The following is an 18,799-nucleotide window of genomic DNA, read 5'->3' as shown; positions in this document are numbered from 1 at the left end:
AGTGTTAGGTAGTCAGCAGGAAACCTCCCAGCTGTAGACATAAATAGAAGAAGAGTTCATTCAGCCATTACATTCACTCTCAGGCAGGTCGAAGCCGCTACTGGTGGAGGACAGGTCATTAGCAACCCGACAAAATGCTATCCGTAAGAGTTGCAGCAGCTCTGGTCAGAACCCTGCCCAGAAGAGCTGGATTTGTAAGTATTTCAACTATACAATCTATACATTATGTTGATGTTTATAGAAGTGCATCAAACCGTAATGTGAACATTGTGGGCGTGAAGGGTAACGTTAACGCTGCAGGCCGCTTGCTAAGCTGTCATCGACTTAATAATGCGGACATGAATGCATATAAACGCTATAGATTAGTTTTTCTTCTCTACAACTTTAAAATTGCGATGTTAATTGTGTTTGTAAGTGTTGCCCTTGTGAAATCACGGTCCGTGTCCTGCAATAGGCAACGCTAACGTTAGCAAGTGAGCTAAGTCTGAGTTAGCTCTATGCTAACGGCTCATTCAACCACGCTTTGAAGGTCAGAAAGCCTGACAGCGCATGTCCTCCCAGCTGCAGCGTAGCTTTAGTTCAGACTATGAAACGCTCCTTTATCAAACGCTCTCTGCAATATATTTGCTGTACTTCTGTTTGCAATCGTCTGTTTAAATACGTCTGTCATTGAATCAGGTGTCTAAGACTGTCCCAGCTGCCTGCGTTGGGGTCAACCACCTCCACACACACAGACCATGGCTGCAGAAGACAGGTGAGAGGCAAACACAACTTCAACACAGGGTCTGTACACCGTGTGTCAACACCAAAATAGGACTTACTAAGGTCATTATAGCTTTTGGTTTCCGATTGTCGAAATTTTACAAAATGGCATTGAGGGACTTGTATCTTTATTGCTCAACTCTTACTATTAACCTGCTAATCAGACTTTTTATCAAAATGATTATTAAATTGGTGTCATTAAAGAAGTAACAGTTCAGTCATTCAGTTCACTCAAACGTTAACAATGCTGTTTAGATGTGGAATTATTTAACCTCCACTAAAATACTGATCACAGATTACACTGATATTTATTGTTGATGAGTATAAGTCTACTAAGAAAATTTTAATAGATTTCTTTGATTTGGCTGTCTGATTAACTTTATATTCTACATTTTTAAGTAATTAAGTAGTATTGTCACATCTTTTTTTTGTTTGTTGTTTTTTTTTTTTTTTACAATGTGTGAAACTACTCTTCTTTAGGCACAGCTGAGGTGTCCTCCATTCTGGAGGAGAAGATCATGGGAGCAGACACCACTGCAGACCTGGAGGAGACTGGACGTGTGCTGTCCATTGGTGACGGTATTGCCAGAGTGTACGGGTTGAGGAACGTCCAGGCAGAAGAGATGGTGGAGTTCTCCTCTGGACTGAAGGTATGTTTAAAGCAGTAGTGCAAAACTGTTTAATATGAATTTTATTTAAGTGACAAAGTGCTTTAAGACTTAACACTACAAAACAAAAATGTGCCTTTTCTCAAATTGCAAGGTTGCTCTTAACCCAATGTATAGCTTTTAACTGATCTCTGACATGTGACTCTTTCAGGGTATGTCTCTGAACTTGGAGCCTGACAACGTTGGTGTTGTGGTGTTCGGTAACGACAAGCTGATCAAGGAAGGTGACATCGTGAAGAGAACCGGTGCCATTGTGGACGTTCCTGTTGGTGAGGAGCTGCTGGGCCGTGTTGTGGATGCTCTGGGAAATGCTATCGATGGAAAGGTTTGTCAAGCCATGGTTTATATTTGAAAAATCACTAATAAAACTGACTTGTAACTGGCACGTGAACCTTTTTTGTGGGGAATATTTATCGAATTGTTTTTTTTTTTTTTTTTTTTCTACTTTATCAATTTTTACAATAGCCACTCATTAAAAATCTTTACAAATGCACTTTATCCATATCAGAGTGCATGCAAATGGGAAAGAGCTAATGAATATATTAAACTAATTGTAACTGTTTGTGTGGTGGCTTTTATAGTTGGTATTCTAGTATTGTTTGAGAAATGATCTCAATCGACAAATTAAATAAACCCAAAGTTATGTATGTCGATTGCAGCTTTAAAAGAATAAAAACTTGTCTCTTTCTGCTTATGAGCATCTTAATATCGTGTTTAATATTCAAATGTGCCCCCCCCCATAGGGTCCCCTGGGCTCAAATACCCGTAGGCGTGTGGGACTGAAGGCCCCTGGTATCATCCCCCGTATCTCTGTGAGGGAGCCCATGCAGACTGGAATCAAGGCCGTGGACAGCCTGGTGCCCATCGGTAGAGGCCAGCGTGAGCTGATCATTGGTGACAGGCAGACTGGGTAGGCGCTTCAGGGAAATGATTTGACTAACATTGAGGTAACTTGGGCTTCACTGCATGACTGGTGACACGGTGGTAATTTTTTTGCAAATCTTTTTTTTCCCCTCCGTCAGTAAAACCGCCATTGCCATTGACACAATCATCAACCAGAAGCGTTTCAATGATGGAACTGATGAGAAGAAGAAGCTGTACTGCATCTACGTCGCTATTGGCCAGAAGAGGTCCACCGTGGCTCAGCTGGTGAAGAGGCTGACCGACGCTGATGCCATGAAGTACACCATTGTGGTCTCAGCTACTGCCTCTGATGCTGCTCCTCTGCAGTACCTGGCCCCATACTCTGGCTGCTCCATGGGAGAGTACTTCAGGGACAACGGCAAGCACGCTCTGATCATCTATGATGATTTGTCCAAGCAGGTGAGTTAACATTGCAATGTGAAACTGGAAATTGAGTTAAAGCATTCTTATTTCTCCATAACACCTTGTGTTGTCTTATTAAATCTTAACCTCTCCTTCTTGTCAGGCCGTGGCCTACCGTCAGATGTCCCTGCTGCTGCGTCGTCCTCCTGGTCGTGAGGCCTACCCCGGTGATGTGTTCTACCTGCACTCCCGTCTGCTGGAGAGAGCTGCCAAGATGAATGACAACTTTGGAGGCGGCTCCCTTACTGCCCTCCCTGTGATTGAGACCCAGGCCGGTGATGTGTCTGCCTACATCCCCACCAATGTCATCTCCATCACAGACGGACAGGTTTGTCTAAAGCTCTCCTTAGCCGTCTTGTTTTCTGTGGTTTCTTGTTTTGCATTACTGATGTGCGTTCATCATCCATTGTAGATCTTCTTGGAGACTGAGCTGTTCTACAAGGGTATCCGCCCAGCTATCAACGTAGGTCTGTCTGTGTCCAGAGTAGGCTCTGCTGCCCAGACCAGAGCCATGAAGCAGGTATGTATTTGATCATAAATGCACTTTTGTCTGAAGAGGAAAAATTCTTCATAATTGATCCTCTGTGTTTTCTAACTGATCTTAATTTAATCCCTTTCTTCTACCTCATAGGTGGCTGGTACCATGAAGCTGGAGTTGGCTCAGTATCGTGAGGTGGCTGCCTTCGCCCAGTTCGGTTCTGATCTGGACGCTGCCACCCAGCAGCTGCTCAACAGAGGTGTCAGACTTACTGAACTGCTGAAGCAGGGACAGTACTGTAAGTGTTTATTCCTCCTCCTTGTCTCAGATTATCAAGACCATAAACTTGTACTGTCTCATTAGTTTAGCTTTAATCTACCTTTGACCCTTCCTTCAGCTCCCATGGCCATTGAAGAGCAGGTAACAGTCATCTACGCTGGTGTCAGAGGTCACCTGGACAAAATGGAGCCCAGCAAGATCACAAAGTTTGAGAAGGCTTTCCTGCAGCACATCCTTAGCCAGCACCAGGACCTGCTCGCAGCAATCAGGTATGACACATTTTTATGCCACAATATAATAAAGTTTGTCTGTTCACATATTTGACCATGCATGAACACAAACCACTATTTATTAATTTGACTGTGTTTTGTGTTTCAGGGCTGATGGCAAGATCTCAGAGGCATCAGATGCTAAACTGAAGCAGATTGTACTGACCTTCCTGTCTAGTTTTGAGTAATTGATGGCACGTGTCATGATCTTCAGTGCGCCCACCTGTCTGTTTCCTCATTATGCTTATGTATGTGAACACACTGAAGGCCAAAACCTCCATGTACAGATTCCCGAAAATAAAATTTTACAACCCGAGCGTGCTGTAGAATTCCTCTGTTTAGTGTGTAGGTTGATGCCGTCAAAGCAGATTTCACTGGTGTCAGGAGAGTGGAAACCCATGTACAAACAAACATTTGATGTTCAACATCATGGTGAACTTGAGTACCGTAAGTGACAATGCATACAAGTGCATACCACAGGCAAGATGCCTACTTGCTGCTCTGTAATTTGTTCATAAGAGCATTATATTGAGGATGGCTGGTCACAGGCTTTAGAGTGAAATATTTTCCTGTTAACAGTATTTAAGGAGTAAAGTTCAAGCCTTGTTTATCAAGTTGGGTTGAAATGATGGGATGATATGTTTGATACTATGGTAATAAACACTGTGACACTGTCACAAATCAAAGTTGTATTGTCCTGTTTCTATCTTAAGGCATCCCACCAAAAACGGCACATAATTTGGAAACCGCATGAAGCAACAGTATTTTTTTGATAGGGTTTTTGTTTTTGTTTTTTTCTTTATGACATGCCCTTTACATTAGATGGTTTTTGTTTTTGTTTTTTTTAGTAAAGCTGTGAAACTTGTTTCCCACAGAAGATAAAAATGCTTTGCTGGGTCAGTCACATGCTAAATTTAAATTAATTTAAATGTAGACATGACCACATTTTAAAGACCAGTGAAGTACTTTTTTCATCATATGTATATTACTTCACTCCTCTTAGGGATCAAGATGTTGACATATTTTAGACACTGCTCATGTCCAGTAGGTGGCCATAGTTGGCAAAGTTTATAAACCCCCTGAGACAAACTGAGGTTTAAGTAGATTAGTTCTGTAGTGTATCTCCCAGCAGAGGTCACTGATAGTCGCCTGGACTGGACTGTAGTCTCTGGTTTGGTTTTATTTTACCATACTTATACTATAATTCACACACTTATTTTAGTGTTATACAGAAAAACCGTTTTGGGAAAATACTAAAAAGGTTCCCATGTCATCTGAAAAATACAGAACTGCATAAAAGTAACTGTAATGTTGCAATGAAACCCTTTGTTTCTTTGAGTAGGCTGTATATTATTATTGTAGAGAGAAACACACATGCTCCCACTTCTAATGTACAAAGCAAATAGTAATACTTTAATCTCATCTTATTTAAGTATATATTTGACACATGAAGCTGCTGTCACATCACCAACCAATACAAATAAATAATGTTGAAACAAACTGGTTTCCATGAAGAAAATAAGACCATGTAGTTAAAACACAATGGCAATGGTGTCCCTGTAGATAAAAAAGGACTTTTAGTTTTGTACCCATGTGTATCAGACTAGTTTCCATGTTGACAGTTACTATTTAATCATTCTCTCCACATGTCGTAGGAAGACCATTGTGTAATCAGTATTACAGAGCTGCAGTCATCTTGTCGCCCCTCATCCATCACATTAACAGAAAGCACATGTCTGATTTGCCATATTATTCACTCTACACATTCTTTGTTGACATCTCATGTCATGCAGATGACCAGTTGTTCCTTCCTCTCTCCTGTGTCTATTTCTCTTTTCTACTTCTACTTTTGTTTAATGAGGATACATCAGCTTTTGCTTCAGTCAAATACTTTCTTGTGTTTTTTCTGACTTTAAACTACTGTTTGATGATGCTCTTATTACGTAATATGATTTTATGGACATTTTCTTCTAATTTAATCACAAGACAGACATTTCTGGGGATAAACATCAAACACATACAGTAGTTTTCTCAGATCCAGCACCAACATACCAATATTATAGATGGATAGATGGAGATGGATAGATACTTTATTCATCCCAGAGGGAAATTTACAGATTCAAGTAGTATCCACATACTTAAATTTAAAAACTACTTAAAACACAATAGTAAAAAACACAAAGAGTTATTGCAAATTTCACAAAGAGTCAGTGCTAAGGATGGGATCCTTGACTATGTGTTTGGAACATTGGTATATCGTTCTGCAAATTAAATCAAAAACAAAACAATGTAATTATTTCAGCTCCAGCAATAATACTTTTGAGGGCTCAGTGGCCCACGTGGCTTGGTGATTTGCTGTCTCCTCCAGCAGCATCACCGCCTGGCAAGTTAAAGTGAGACATGTGACAGAGAGTGAATGGAGCTGCTGTCAATAAGGACTATTGTTGAGGTCAGTGTGGCAACAAGAGAAAGCTCTGTGGAGAAACAGACATGACCGGTTACATTTCAGACATGGAGGCACAAGTGATGCAAGGGATGCAGAGCTGGTGTTCAGTAGCAGAAATGGAGCCTTGAGTAACAGCGGTGTCCATGGTACTTAGTTGTAAATAGTTTCAAAGTAGGGCTGCACAGTTAATGGAATCACAACTGTAATCATGATATTAGCCTGTGCAAGGACAGAATTGCAAAAGTGTGCAATTGAAAGTTTCATTGTTAGAAGTTAGGGTGATCTATGGGCAAAACTGCAAAAAACACAAAGAAAAACAACCAAGATTTCTGTTGTATGTTGATATTTATACTTAGTGAAGACTTATTTACTGTACGACCTTTCAGTTCAGACCTTTATTTATAACAAATGGACAGTTCGTTCCAGTTTGTAGCTTCCTCACATGCATACAACAATGATCAGTGAAGGAAAGGACATATGAAGAGATACATAAAATCATCAATCCATAAATAAAAACCCATAACTAAAATCTAATACATAAATTCTAAAAAAAAAAAAAAAAAAAAAAGTGAATTTCATATAAAATGGGTAAAGTTTGTGTTTAAGAGCTGAATAGCAGAAGGAATAAAAGACTGTATAGCGATTAGTTTTGCTTTTGGTCCCATTATAGCATTGACTGTAATACAACTGTACAAACTAAGTTGGCAGAATGTGGACTGGTTGGCTGATTTAATATTATTTTTGCTTTCTCAGCTGCTTGTTTCTCCCAGATTCCTCTGCCAAACACCAATGATCTTAGAATACTGTAACAATAGTTTTTAAACTGTTCTTGTTTCCTTCACAGACAATCTATTAAGCCATCAGATATAATAAAAGGTTAAAGGGCTTTCAATGAAAGATTAAGTATTCTGTGCGTTTCCTCAGATAACCAAACAAGTGGACGTCCAATCAAAATCCCAAAATGTGTCCACAATAATCACAACATGGCTTTCTCTCCACATCATGTACAACTATTTCAAAGAACTGGGAAATGCTTCTACTAAATACTTCTCAACTTCCCCTTAGATAACGCAACATCTGCATGTTTTATGTATCGTAAATATGAACAAATGGTCTATTCTGCCTCCAAATCAAATTAGCTCAGTAGTGTCAGTTGAGTTTAGTTAATGGAGAGACAATAGAGGTGATTTAAAACTTCTAGAGTCATTTTCAAAATGCATTACCACCGTACATTCCTAAAAATTACCTGTAATAGATACGCTACTGGTTACAGGCTTTAGAAGAAACCCATTGTTCTAGTTTTATTAAATTCAAGCAGTTTAAGTCCAGTGAATGTCCTGAACAGCAAGTAGTAAAATGACAAAGGTTAAAAAAAAAACACACATTTTAGGCGCATTTTACAGACTATATAACAGTTTAACAGCTCAGAGCTTTTCTGCAGCAATAGTACACTAAGTGACAATAAAAACGCACAGTGAAATTCATGAATGTTTAACTTTTAATTCATAGACTATATTTCCAATTATAGTTATTGTTCTTATTTCACACATTTTGGGAGGCATACACACAGGATTTGGAATGGTGGAGTGATGGACACCAAAGTGACGTGCAATGTCAGTCTGCATCATTCCTGCATGCGGCATCCTGACTGCCTGATCACAGTTGGCTGCATTCAAGCGTGGCATTTTTGCTACAGACATTTTCCCCATTTTTACTTCAGGGTTTTTACAGGGATGGTCGCATGTGTAGAAAGCCTACACATTTTTGGTCAACAATTTAGCCCATCCCAGTGTTTCACTCCCCTACCTAGTTTCTACACTTGTGTATCTACACTCTACACGTGACTTTCATACATTGGCCTGTGGTTGAGGAAAAGCACCATCAGTCAGACAGAACAACAGTATATTGTGTGTCTGAGAAGCTGTTTGGAGCATCTGAGTACATCTCATGACAATTCTAGGACATTTTTAGATGTGTGTTTTTTAAGTTGCTCAGTGTAGTAAATGAAACCTTGAAAAATGGTGTAAGCAGTTCCTGAAAGTGTTGTTATTTATGTTGATTCTCTCTGTCTTTGCAAAATCAGATGTTAGAACAGACTGTTCTCTCTGTACAGTATTTGGATGATACTACACTAAGGAAAGAAACATTTTTCATCTCAATTGGTGAGAAAAAAATCAATAAAGGAAGACGAAAGGGAGGCTTTTGAGTGTGTTTTTGTACCATCAGCTGCAGAGTCCACTTCTCAACCGAGAATAAGTGAATTTCTAACATAAACTGAAAGTGAATGTTTAACTTGAGATCATAAAGTAGCTGGAGTTCATCTTGGGTTAATCACATTACGGTGTAGGTTGTGATGTGTAGACTAAAGTACCGAACAGATTTAAACACTGGTTTATTGCTTTCATGTCAAGTTAAACTTGTCTTTAGCCTACTTCTCTGAGACTCTGTGTAATAGGATTTGTCTTAAAGCAGATGCTTGGACCTTTGCAGCCAAGGGTTGGCACCTGTCTGGTGACAGAGGACAAGCTGACCTCGCTTTGATTCAGAAACACAGAGAAGGTGCAGCGATGGACTGGTGAAGAGTACGTAACCACTAGTCCAACCACAAACATGACCTTCCACTGATGACAGGAGAGGTAACTTTATATTTGCATGTTGGTGGTTTGTATGGTTTGTCTGCACAGAGTGAATGACCAGCCTAAAACAGACATGTGGAGAGCATTCTGAGTCTGCATTTGCAAGATAATTTGCTTTGTGACTCATGTCTGGTTCCTCTTCTTTGATATACCTTACTCTGCAGTTTTGCACAAAAAGTCAGGCTTCTCAGCAAATGAAAGTGTACTTTGTGGGAAAGCAAAAACACGTCCAAAGCTCCTTTTCCACATCTTACGTTGCGGTATCACATATCTTAAATCACAGATGAAACAAACAGATGGTTTACCTTCTTTATGACAAAGTAGCAAAATTAAACTCTTTATTTTTTTCAGTAAGCTCTAAATAATAAAAGCTACTGATTAAAACCCAAAGAGTTTTATACAAACTGTAAAAAATCATTGCATTGCATTTCACAAAATAAATCATGATAAATGTTTACATGACATGACACCAGGGCAGAGATTTAAAAGCAGGTAGCAGCAACAATTTGACTAAGGCAAAAAAAAAACAACCAATAATATATTACATCTGAGTTCAGTCTCTATTTAAAGACAGTCCTGGTTTTCTTTTTCACAGGTTCCAGACCTTCTACAAGCCTGCTGGCTGTGCGCACACAGACGCTCATTATATTCTAGGCAAAAGGAATTTCATTCATTCATGATGGCAACATCAGACCTATATACTGTACACTAGTAACCACATTTCCCAAATGTCCATGCTGCTAAATAAAGCAACTTTTTCTTCATTCGATCCACCATATTTTCACCTTTCTGTTTCATTTCACAACAGACCATATAACTTAAGTAAAAGCTTTACATCTCAGTGCAAGTTCTGTCTTCTGTAGTGTACTTTTCATTCTTGTCATGAAGTTTACCGACACGTTACCACCAGGTAGCAGCGAAAGCCAGCTAAAGGCAAACTGTGATGAAGGGCTGTAGCTGCACAAAGAGCCAGCAGTTCATTGACAGAAGGTGTTTTAGGTCCCTCTTTTTCCACTTTAGGGGACAGTGCGCGTATACAGTTCAGACTGAGGCATCCGGTTCAGTCAGTGCTGCCGTAGTGGTTCCCATTTGAAGGGTTTTCCTGTAAACTGGTGTGTGAGGCTTCTTCTTCCTGCGACACCACTGGTTCAAATGGTTGTTCGAAGAAGTTAGAAACACAGAAGACCTACAGAAAATAAGCAGAATGAAGAGAGAAGCATTAAAACATTTATTGGATTATACACTTCTGCTCATGAAGTTGGAATAACCCTCTTCTTATGAAATGATTGTGGCAATGTGATTTATTTTTGATACATAAAGTGTAACTGGGACTGAGTATGCAGGAATAAAAAGGAAGAATAAAAAGAGGAATATGTCTGTAAACAACATTATTGCACCTTCAACAGTGTATTAACACTGATATCAAATGGTACAAATCTGAACTTGTAAAAAGCAGTTTTCTAACAAGCAAACACAGAACAGTTCCAGTGTTATAACAGTTATAACTGTACTTTAACCCTTTTATGTTAAGCTAAGTATAAAAACAGAAATACATTTAGATGTGATATTTGTTTGCTATATTATACACTGTTGCCCATAAAGTTGTAATATAATATTTTGAATGTTTGTGACAATGTAATTGATTCTTGGTAGATAAAGTATAACTGGGACTCAGAATGTAGTCATTGCATCTAGTCAAAGGTCAATACTGATGTAAATAAAAATGAAGAAAAAAAAAAACAAAAAACAGGAATGTGTCTGAAAACAAAATTATTCAAACTTTATTCTCCACAGTGTAGATTATCCATAAGAATTTAGACATTATTAAAACAGAGCAGTTTTCTAATGAATAAATTTTATGTCTTTACATATTTAACATTGCTAAATAAGGTGTGTCACAGCCTGTAAAACTCAAGATCTCTAACAGCACTGTACCTGAATGTCTTTATTTACTATTTCCTTAAACGGTCTTCATTAGTGGTTGAACTTACAGTGAGAGTTGCCACTATCCCCCCTTGCAGGAGGCCGGCCAGGACGTCGCTCCAGTGATGCTTGTAGTCAGAGACTCGGGAAAGTCCCACGTACAGGGCTGTTGCGATCAGGAAGAACTGAATGGTTGGACGCAGCAGCCTCGCCCATTCTGACTTCAGTCTGGCTTGAATGTACAGCTACATTAGTAAGGAGAGAATAAAGGAGAGAATAAACACTGACATAAGTGTACGGTTTTTATCACAAAGCTATTATGAACTATAGGTGCAGTCACTAAATGCTTGGGTTGTAAAGACTTTATGTAATACCAATTATAACAACATGACTGAGTACATGTGTGGGCATGAGCCTGTGAAACATGTGCAGACCTAAAGAGGGAGAGGCAAAAAATGCTAAGTTCGACAAACATCTTATCTGTAGACTGCACTGAAATGTAAAAATATGTACTTACTACAAGGAACAGCATGCAGTACATAGAGAAAGATGAGTGACCGGAGTAGAAGGACAGTCTGCAAAAGATAAAGAAACAGATACAGATTGGAAAAACAAGACAAGAGTAATGAAAAATGCATGAATGTACAGTTCCATAATTTTTATAAGGTTACGAAGAAACATTTTACAATGTGTTCATTAGTCCATAAAGAACCAAACAGCCACCGGTAAACTGTTTAATACCTTCTGATCCATTAATCCTACCAATACATCTCAATAATTGGTGTAAAATACAATTATTCATCTTTTCACGGTCATCAGATATGACCCATTTGGATGTTCAGAGGCACCGTAGTTACCATGGAAACACCGTCATCTTCTACAACATAGATGGAGTTGGATCAATGACAGTGGATGGACACACTTGTTTTTACATTCAATTAGCAATATCTTTCCGAAAAAAGTACATTTTTCTTCAGTTTTCTCTGTTTTGATATAACTGACTTTGAATTTACTCTGGGTTTTCATGAACATCTATATGGTCTGTGAATTAAATATAGGAAAATACATGATTTACACCAAAAAATGCCAAATAAAGAGGATAGTATTCTAAAAAAAAATGGTGATAAATCAGTTAAGAAAGGTAGAAATAGAGGAAAAAAATAATTTGGGAACTGCCACTAAAGTAACACTGAATCTTTATGGGTTAGATATAATACTATTCTGCCAGTGAAAACATTTGTGTTCCTCTCTTGGGGCTTATCTAAATGTCACTGCGTCTCTCAGCAGCTTTGAGGCTTCAAAGAATTTTGTCAAGTAAACCTAATTTAGAAACTACCACCATCTAATGTGAACGATGTATTTATTCACCAGGAACGGGAAGTCTTACAAACAACTTCCAACATTAAGGTGAGAGTGTAATTTATTAAATCTGGACATTTTTGCCTGCGCTGTTTTTGTCTTAAAACGTAATGGTGGTTTAATACTATGTAACTGCAGTCTCCATCTATTGTTGAAATCAATGCTTTAAATGGTTAAAAGTGTTGGTCCACAAAAGCCACATGTTCCTCTACAGCAGTGTTTCTCAAAAAGTGGGGCGGGCCCCCCCGGGGGGGCACGAAGGCTTGCCAGGGGGGGCATGGGATCATTCCTATGTGTTTATTTTTCTTCAGGTTAGAACATGTAGCGGGTGGAACTAATGTTTTAGTGTTGGAGCACCCTGGACTCATTTTAGGGACGTACAACAAACAAATCTACTGCCATGGTGATCTGTCACTAGACTAGTCAAAGAGTTTAGGTTTGGAGAGTGGACAAGGATTGGACTGGAATAGAAAATGTGCAATGTTTCTGTTTTTGCACAGTTTGTACAATTTGCACTTTGATGTTCTGAGATGTGCAACATAAACGGGCTCATTGCAGCCACTGATATTGTTAAAATGTTTATCTTTGTTATCAAAATGTGTTTGTTGTTCAAAAAAAAAATTTACCTTATTGTCAAAGTTGTAAGATAATTACACATTTCCTATTTTTATTTTGAAAAATAATGTCTCAGGGAGCAGTCTTGTTGAGTTCATTTGTATTGTTCAATCAAAAATCTACGTTATTTTTAATTTGTACAACAAACTATTCACGGAAAAGCCAAAAGTATTCTTACGATATTGATGTTTCTTTCAATAAAAGTAATAATTGCACCACAGGTACAATGTTGTTGGGGTTGAGGGGGGCTTGAAGATTTTTCGTGCTCCAAAGGGGGGCCCAACAGAAAAAGATTGAGAACCACTGCTCTACAAGCTCCTCACATTATTGCCCTGATCTGTTTTCACTTTTTGTTAATAATATTCTTTTTTTTTACAGTAGGTACAACATGTGGGAATCACAGTGGCATGCCTATCTCACCTGCAAAAAAAAACAAACAAAAAAAACAAAAGTGTCAGTAACTGGTTTTGTTTAGTAAACACATTACCTGGCCTCATCGACCAGGAACTTGTCCCCAGTGCAGGTGAAGTTCTCTATGTATCCACCGGCTTTGCAGTTGATTTTGTCCCACATCGGTTTGCATACAGCCAGGAAGTTCGGCCGCAAACGCCCAATGGAGTACTTTGCTATGTCTGTCAGAGACTGGCTGGCCGCAGCTCCAAACACGTAGCTTCCCACGGCTTTGTAGACACATGACATGTATTTTGTCCCCAAGGCCTGATTCTTGATGCGGGAAAAGTAGACAGAAAGGCACTCACCACACACAATCTGTAAGAACAAGGAAATTAATATCAGACTTTGGACTAACCAATATCTTGAGTCAACAAAGCTGTATAACTCTTTTCTGTGGTGGCATTTAAAAAACGAAGGACAAAAACAGGATGGTTGACTTGCCACAATAAGTGTGAAGGGGATCATGACTCCTCCCAGCAGCTGGTAGGATATGGTGTCCTCTTTCAGCGGGTATCGTATAGACTCATCATTACAAAAGAAACCTCGTTTGAACGGATTGTGTTGAGGGGTAAGGATAAAAAACGGGAGTCCCACTGGGGAGAAGAAGAGAAAGGCATATACAGTGACAACAGACTGATGCATAATTACAGTCTATTACACAAAGATAACAGTGGATTTGTCACAGGAAACGTGATGCATTTGGCCCAAAAAGACCTCTGCCCTTAAAAAAGAGAAATAAGACTCTGGGTGATGCTTCTTCAGAAACGTCTATTGTGGCTTTTCACTGAGCATGCCCATACACGAGCGTAATGTTACACAATAACTGAATTATGCATCCTGAGGCCATGAGTCACAATAGATAAATATTGTAAAATCAAATGAGCAAAGTCAAAAGAAACATGCTGTAGAGATACAAGTGTTTGGCATTTAAATATATATTTAAATATGGCGTATTTGTAATGTTACAGAATAGACCAATGATGTTATGATCAGTTGAGGAGTCTGTGGTGATGACATCCTCAAAACTCTGCTTAATACACTCATGGATCTTTATTTAGTGCAACAGATATGACAATAGTTGAATAATCCTTCAAATCACAACTTAAACATTGGATGAAGGAAAACTAAGCCTGTGACCATCAGTAGATTGTCCTCACTATGTTGTTCTGTGTGTTTTTATGACGTTTGGCCTTTTAGTCAACTGTCTTTTTATGATGTGTTTTATGATGTTTTGCCTTTTTGTTATCTATCTTTTGTGTCACCTGCCTAGGGACTACAGATGGAAATTTGCACTGCTGCTACAGTCTGGCATATTTACAGCTGCAATTGTTGTAGATGTTCATTAATATGCACTGTCCCTAGAAATAAATAAATAAATAAATAAAATGCACAAACTCATATGTAAATTGTATTTTCAGTTCAAACTTACAAGAAATTGGATCTAATAATTTGCTGTAAAGTTTTGGGTTTCCAAGTTGTGTTGTATCTGCTCTAACCTATTTCTAAATTCTGACTTATTTTTAATTTACACTGCAGCTCTCTGTTATGTAAGTTAACGGTACAATTAGATTAAACAGGGAGGGAGAGGAGGGTAATACAAGAAAAAGAATACAAAGACAGGCTGTAAAATAGGCATATAAACAGTATATAAGAAATGGAACATAGCACAGAGTATCTGAGTTTTAAAATCTTCTAACATCAGCGGTGGTCAAAATAAAAGCAGCCTCATTTAGACATTAGTGAATATAAATAGTCTTCTATCAAATTAGACTTGATTGTTTTCCAGGGTGTTTGTTGCTGCCAGGAGACTGGAACCCAGTCAGCATCTGCACCAACCACAAGAGATTGACTAAGCAAATAAGAGTGCAGACTAATCACAGGAAAATCTATGTAGAGATGTGTCTAAACCTGTCTGTCCTGATGAAATATGGAACCTATCAAACCGGGCTGTCTGACTATACAGGGTAAAGTCCTGAGACAGTTACAGTCATGCTCCATGTCTGTGTGCAATGATTACACTGCAAACACTGAGCTAAAAATACAGCTTTGCAAGGAAAAAAAATACACAGGGTGGGACTTCATGCCTTTTTCCATCTTCCTGCCTGGTTCCTTAAACCTCAAACCTTTCACATAGTATTTACATGACGTTTATGCAAATCATCGGACTATTTTCCTTCACGTTTAGTCTCATTATATCCTCACACAAAACATACACTGTACACTGTGTACGACGAATCATATATGAATTGTTTTTTGTGTGTGGTTTTCTTGTTTGTTTGTTTTTTACGTGTGTTGATTTGTTTTTGTTTTGTTTGATTGCTGTTGTTGTTCCCTTTGTCTTATTGTTTACTTCATTGTGTATTCATTTTGTGTTGCCTTCAAGGATGTATGTTTTTTTTTTTTCGTTTGTTAGTTTTTCTTTACTTTTCTGGTATGCCAATATAGCTGTGCATGTATGGATGTGTATGTGAAGACGATAAGTGAGGTTAACTGATAAAAGGGACTTGATTTTTCATATATTATGCTGACAGAAAGCTAAAAGATAGACTGTTGTGTGGAGAAGGGGTGGGATTAAATAAATTACGCTTCCTCCCATTCCTTTTCGAATGTGCAAATGAAGTCATACTGTGTTTTCATGTATATGTATAGGTTTTTATGTTTTGTTTGTTTGTTTTGTTGTAATCTATTTCATCTATAAAGACTAAGTCAGATTACATTGTTTTGTTGCATATTTCGAAATAACCTAAACCACAGGTGTCAAACATGTGGCCCGGGGGCCAAATCCGGCCCGCCAAAGGGTCCAGTCCAGCCCTTGGGATGAATTTGTGAAATGTAAAAATCACACTAAGATATTAACAATCCTTTTAGTTCAGGTTCCACATTCAGACCAATTCAATCTCAAGTGGGTCAGATCAGTAAAATACTATCATAATAACATAAAAATAAAGACAACTCCAAATTTTTCTCTTTGTAAATGTAAATATTTTCATGTATTTACACTAAAACAAAGTATGATTTTGCGCAAAAAAAATGTGAATCACCTGAAATGTCTTGAGAGAAGTAAGTACAATTTTAACAATATTCTGCCTGTTACTCAATGTTTTGTGTATTTATAGATCCACTGTGTTCTGTAAGTTATAATGTACATGTGTAAATGATAAACTGAGGCATAATATTGTTAAAAACACACTTATTTTTTCAGTTTGTTCATGTTATTCACATCTTTTGAAAGGATCGTTTGTAGATGTAAACCTGTTCATAATGTAAATTAACTCTTTTTGCTCTAAAACATAGAGAAAAGTTTGGAGTTGACATTATTTATATATTATTATGTTATTATTTTACTGGTCTGGCCCATTTCAGATCAAATTTAGTTGAATCTGGCCCCTGAACTAAAATGAGTTTGACACCAATAAACGAAACGAAACGAAACGAAACGAAATGAGTGGAGAAAAGCAGTGTAGTAGTTCAGTGCTGATAAATAATCACAGATTAACCAGACAGGGGCGGAAGAGATTTACATACCCAGGATAAGACAGCTAATGTCCAGGAGGATGAGAGGGATCCCTGAGGCTTCGAACATGGTGCTACCTCTGGTCCTGGTCCTGGTCCCGGTCCCTGTCTGTGTAAAAAATGACCGCCTGTCCGGACTGAGCAGCCGTGGGTGTGGGTGTGGGTTTGGGACAGACAGACGCAGCCTATCTGCCACACATGTTTCGCTATTCCGGATAAAAGTTAAAACACACCAGTGTCATTGTCCGCGAGACTAAAACCAACGGGGTTCAAAGGTCCACGAGCCTATGAGTCTAAACAGAAACACTGGGGTAGGACTAGTCTAACACCACACAGGGAACAGCCTCACCCGTTCAACTCCTCATAAACCATCATAACACCGAAGGATTCCTTCTGTTCATGACACACCGTCCCCGTCCTGACGTGAGATTCACCGGTGAAATCCACTGACACGGACCGCGCTCTTCTCCGGTTGTGATTAATGCTGCCTTCGAGGACTGCTGGGAAAAAACAGACGTCGGTTACTGTAGTTAAGTGAAACCTGAGATGCAGAGAGGTGACGTCACGCAAATGGGCAGTAAAACGTCCTTCACGTGTGTGTTTACAGGCATACGACTAAACCTTTACTTTAGAAAGCCTCGGAGATTCTTCATACTTTAATAAGATGAAGTGGAAAATAAAAGAGTGATATTTCCAAAGGGTATCAAACTCATTGTTGGGGACCACATGCAGACCAATTTCATCTCAAGTGCGCCAAACCAGTAAAGTAATTGCATAAAACCTATAAATAATGACAACTCCAAGTTTTTCTTTTATTTTTTGTCCAAAAAAGTTATGTTAAATCATAAAAATATGTAAATTTACAAACTATCCTTTCACAAAAAAGTGAATAACCTGAACAATTTGAAATGTCTTAGGAAAAAGTGCAATTTTAACAATATTATGCCTCAACTTACCATGTATACATGAACATTACTGATCACAGTGGATCTACAAATGCAAAACAGTTAGTAACAGGCATAATATTATTACAATTTTGTTTGGAACTAAAATTAGTTTGACACCCTTGACTGTTAATATATTTAGTGTCATTTTTCATACATTTTTATATAATAATTTTTATTTTTAAAGCGAATGTATTGTAATGTGTAGACAGTGTTTTGAAGTAGTTTGAAGTATTGGTATGTTAGTTTAAAACAGCTAAACCATATATAAATGAACAAGTTGCATGTTTTATTCAAATGTAGGACAATGCCCTGTAATAGGTAACATGATTATTGACACTCATGTGTCATCACATGTAGTCTACTACTTCAAAGCTGTCCTGACCAGACTAAAGTCCGGGTTTGTCAAGTAAACAGAATGACCGCAAAACGTCATTTTATTTCAGTTAACGTGTCCATTCAGGACGCTTGTGGTGATTTTTCCGAGGGTTACCTGAAGGCAACGCATGACTGCCAAATAGCAGAAGACCTTCGGACCTATCGCGTGCCTCTACGACAGGCGTCGGAAGATGCCGAAGTGCTCCGCCCTGACGGAGGTAAGGAGACTAGTCTGCAGAAGTATTTATAGATGACTGACAGATCAGCCCACATCTACACAGATGATATTAACATATTATTATATTAATATTCAATGGTCCATCAGAGGTAGACTGTCAGCTACTATCAGTGCACACTTAAAGGTATTACTTATTTTTGTAATTCTATATTTGTAAGTTATATATATATATATATATATGTGTTTTACACATTTTTATTCTTCTTATGAAACTTTATTATATAAGTAAAACGTAAAAAGAAATCCTACGTAAATAAAGCTCATTAATAGTGTTCATCATCATCATCATCATCATCATCATCATCATCATCATCATTCTTCTTCTCCATTGCTGCCCATAAAGTTAGAATACTTTTGTTGTCAGACACATTCCTCTTTTTATTTCTACACGTCAGTAATCACATTTGACAAGGTGTGATAATCACATACTGAGTCCCAGTTGAGGAAACCAGACAGTTACTTGTGCAGTGGCGGATCGAGAAAAAACGGGCGAGGGGGGTGGGGCGGGGGGC

At 38.3% G+C, this 18,799-nt stretch overlaps 2 protein-coding genes across 2 annotated transcripts; one reads left to right on the top strand and one right to left on the bottom strand.

The window, feature by feature from the left end:
- The first annotated feature begins 41 nt into the window (after positions 1-41).
- On the top strand, positions 42-4,098 carry LOC115425340 (ATP synthase subunit alpha, mitochondrial-like). Its single transcript, XM_030142803.1, has 11 exons — positions 42-194; positions 679-754; positions 1,243-1,412; positions 1,582-1,755; positions 2,174-2,340; positions 2,453-2,753; positions 2,860-3,084; positions 3,169-3,276; positions 3,388-3,532; positions 3,632-3,782; positions 3,892-4,098. Exons 1-11 carry the CDS (start codon positions 135-137, stop codon positions 3,968-3,970), a joined length of 1,656 nt encoding a protein of 551 aa, XP_029998663.1. The 5' UTR covers positions 42-134; the 3' UTR covers positions 3,971-4,098.
- A 4,356-nt stretch (positions 4,099-8,454) lies between these two features.
- Positions 8,455-17,205, bottom strand: LOC115425341 (phospholipid phosphatase 1-like). The gene is made up of 7 exons (XM_030142804.1): positions 17,077-17,205; positions 16,740-16,933; positions 13,656-13,807; positions 13,249-13,529; positions 11,305-11,362; positions 10,856-11,032; positions 8,455-10,050 (listed from the first exon to the last, which is right to left on the bottom strand). Exons 1-7 carry the CDS (start codon positions 17,100-17,102, stop codon positions 9,925-9,927), a joined length of 1,014 nt encoding a protein of 337 aa, XP_029998664.1. The 5' UTR covers positions 17,103-17,205; the 3' UTR covers positions 8,455-9,924.
- Between the last annotated feature and the right edge of the window lie 1,594 nt (positions 17,206-18,799).

Source organism: Sphaeramia orbicularis, chromosome 9 (genome assembly GCF_902148855.1).
Source record: "Sphaeramia orbicularis chromosome 9, fSphaOr1.1, whole genome shotgun sequence".
In the NCBI taxonomy this organism is placed as follows: Eukaryota; Metazoa; Chordata; class Actinopteri; order Kurtiformes; family Apogonidae; genus Sphaeramia; species Sphaeramia orbicularis.
This window is presented reverse-complemented; position numbering and strand designations above follow the sequence as displayed.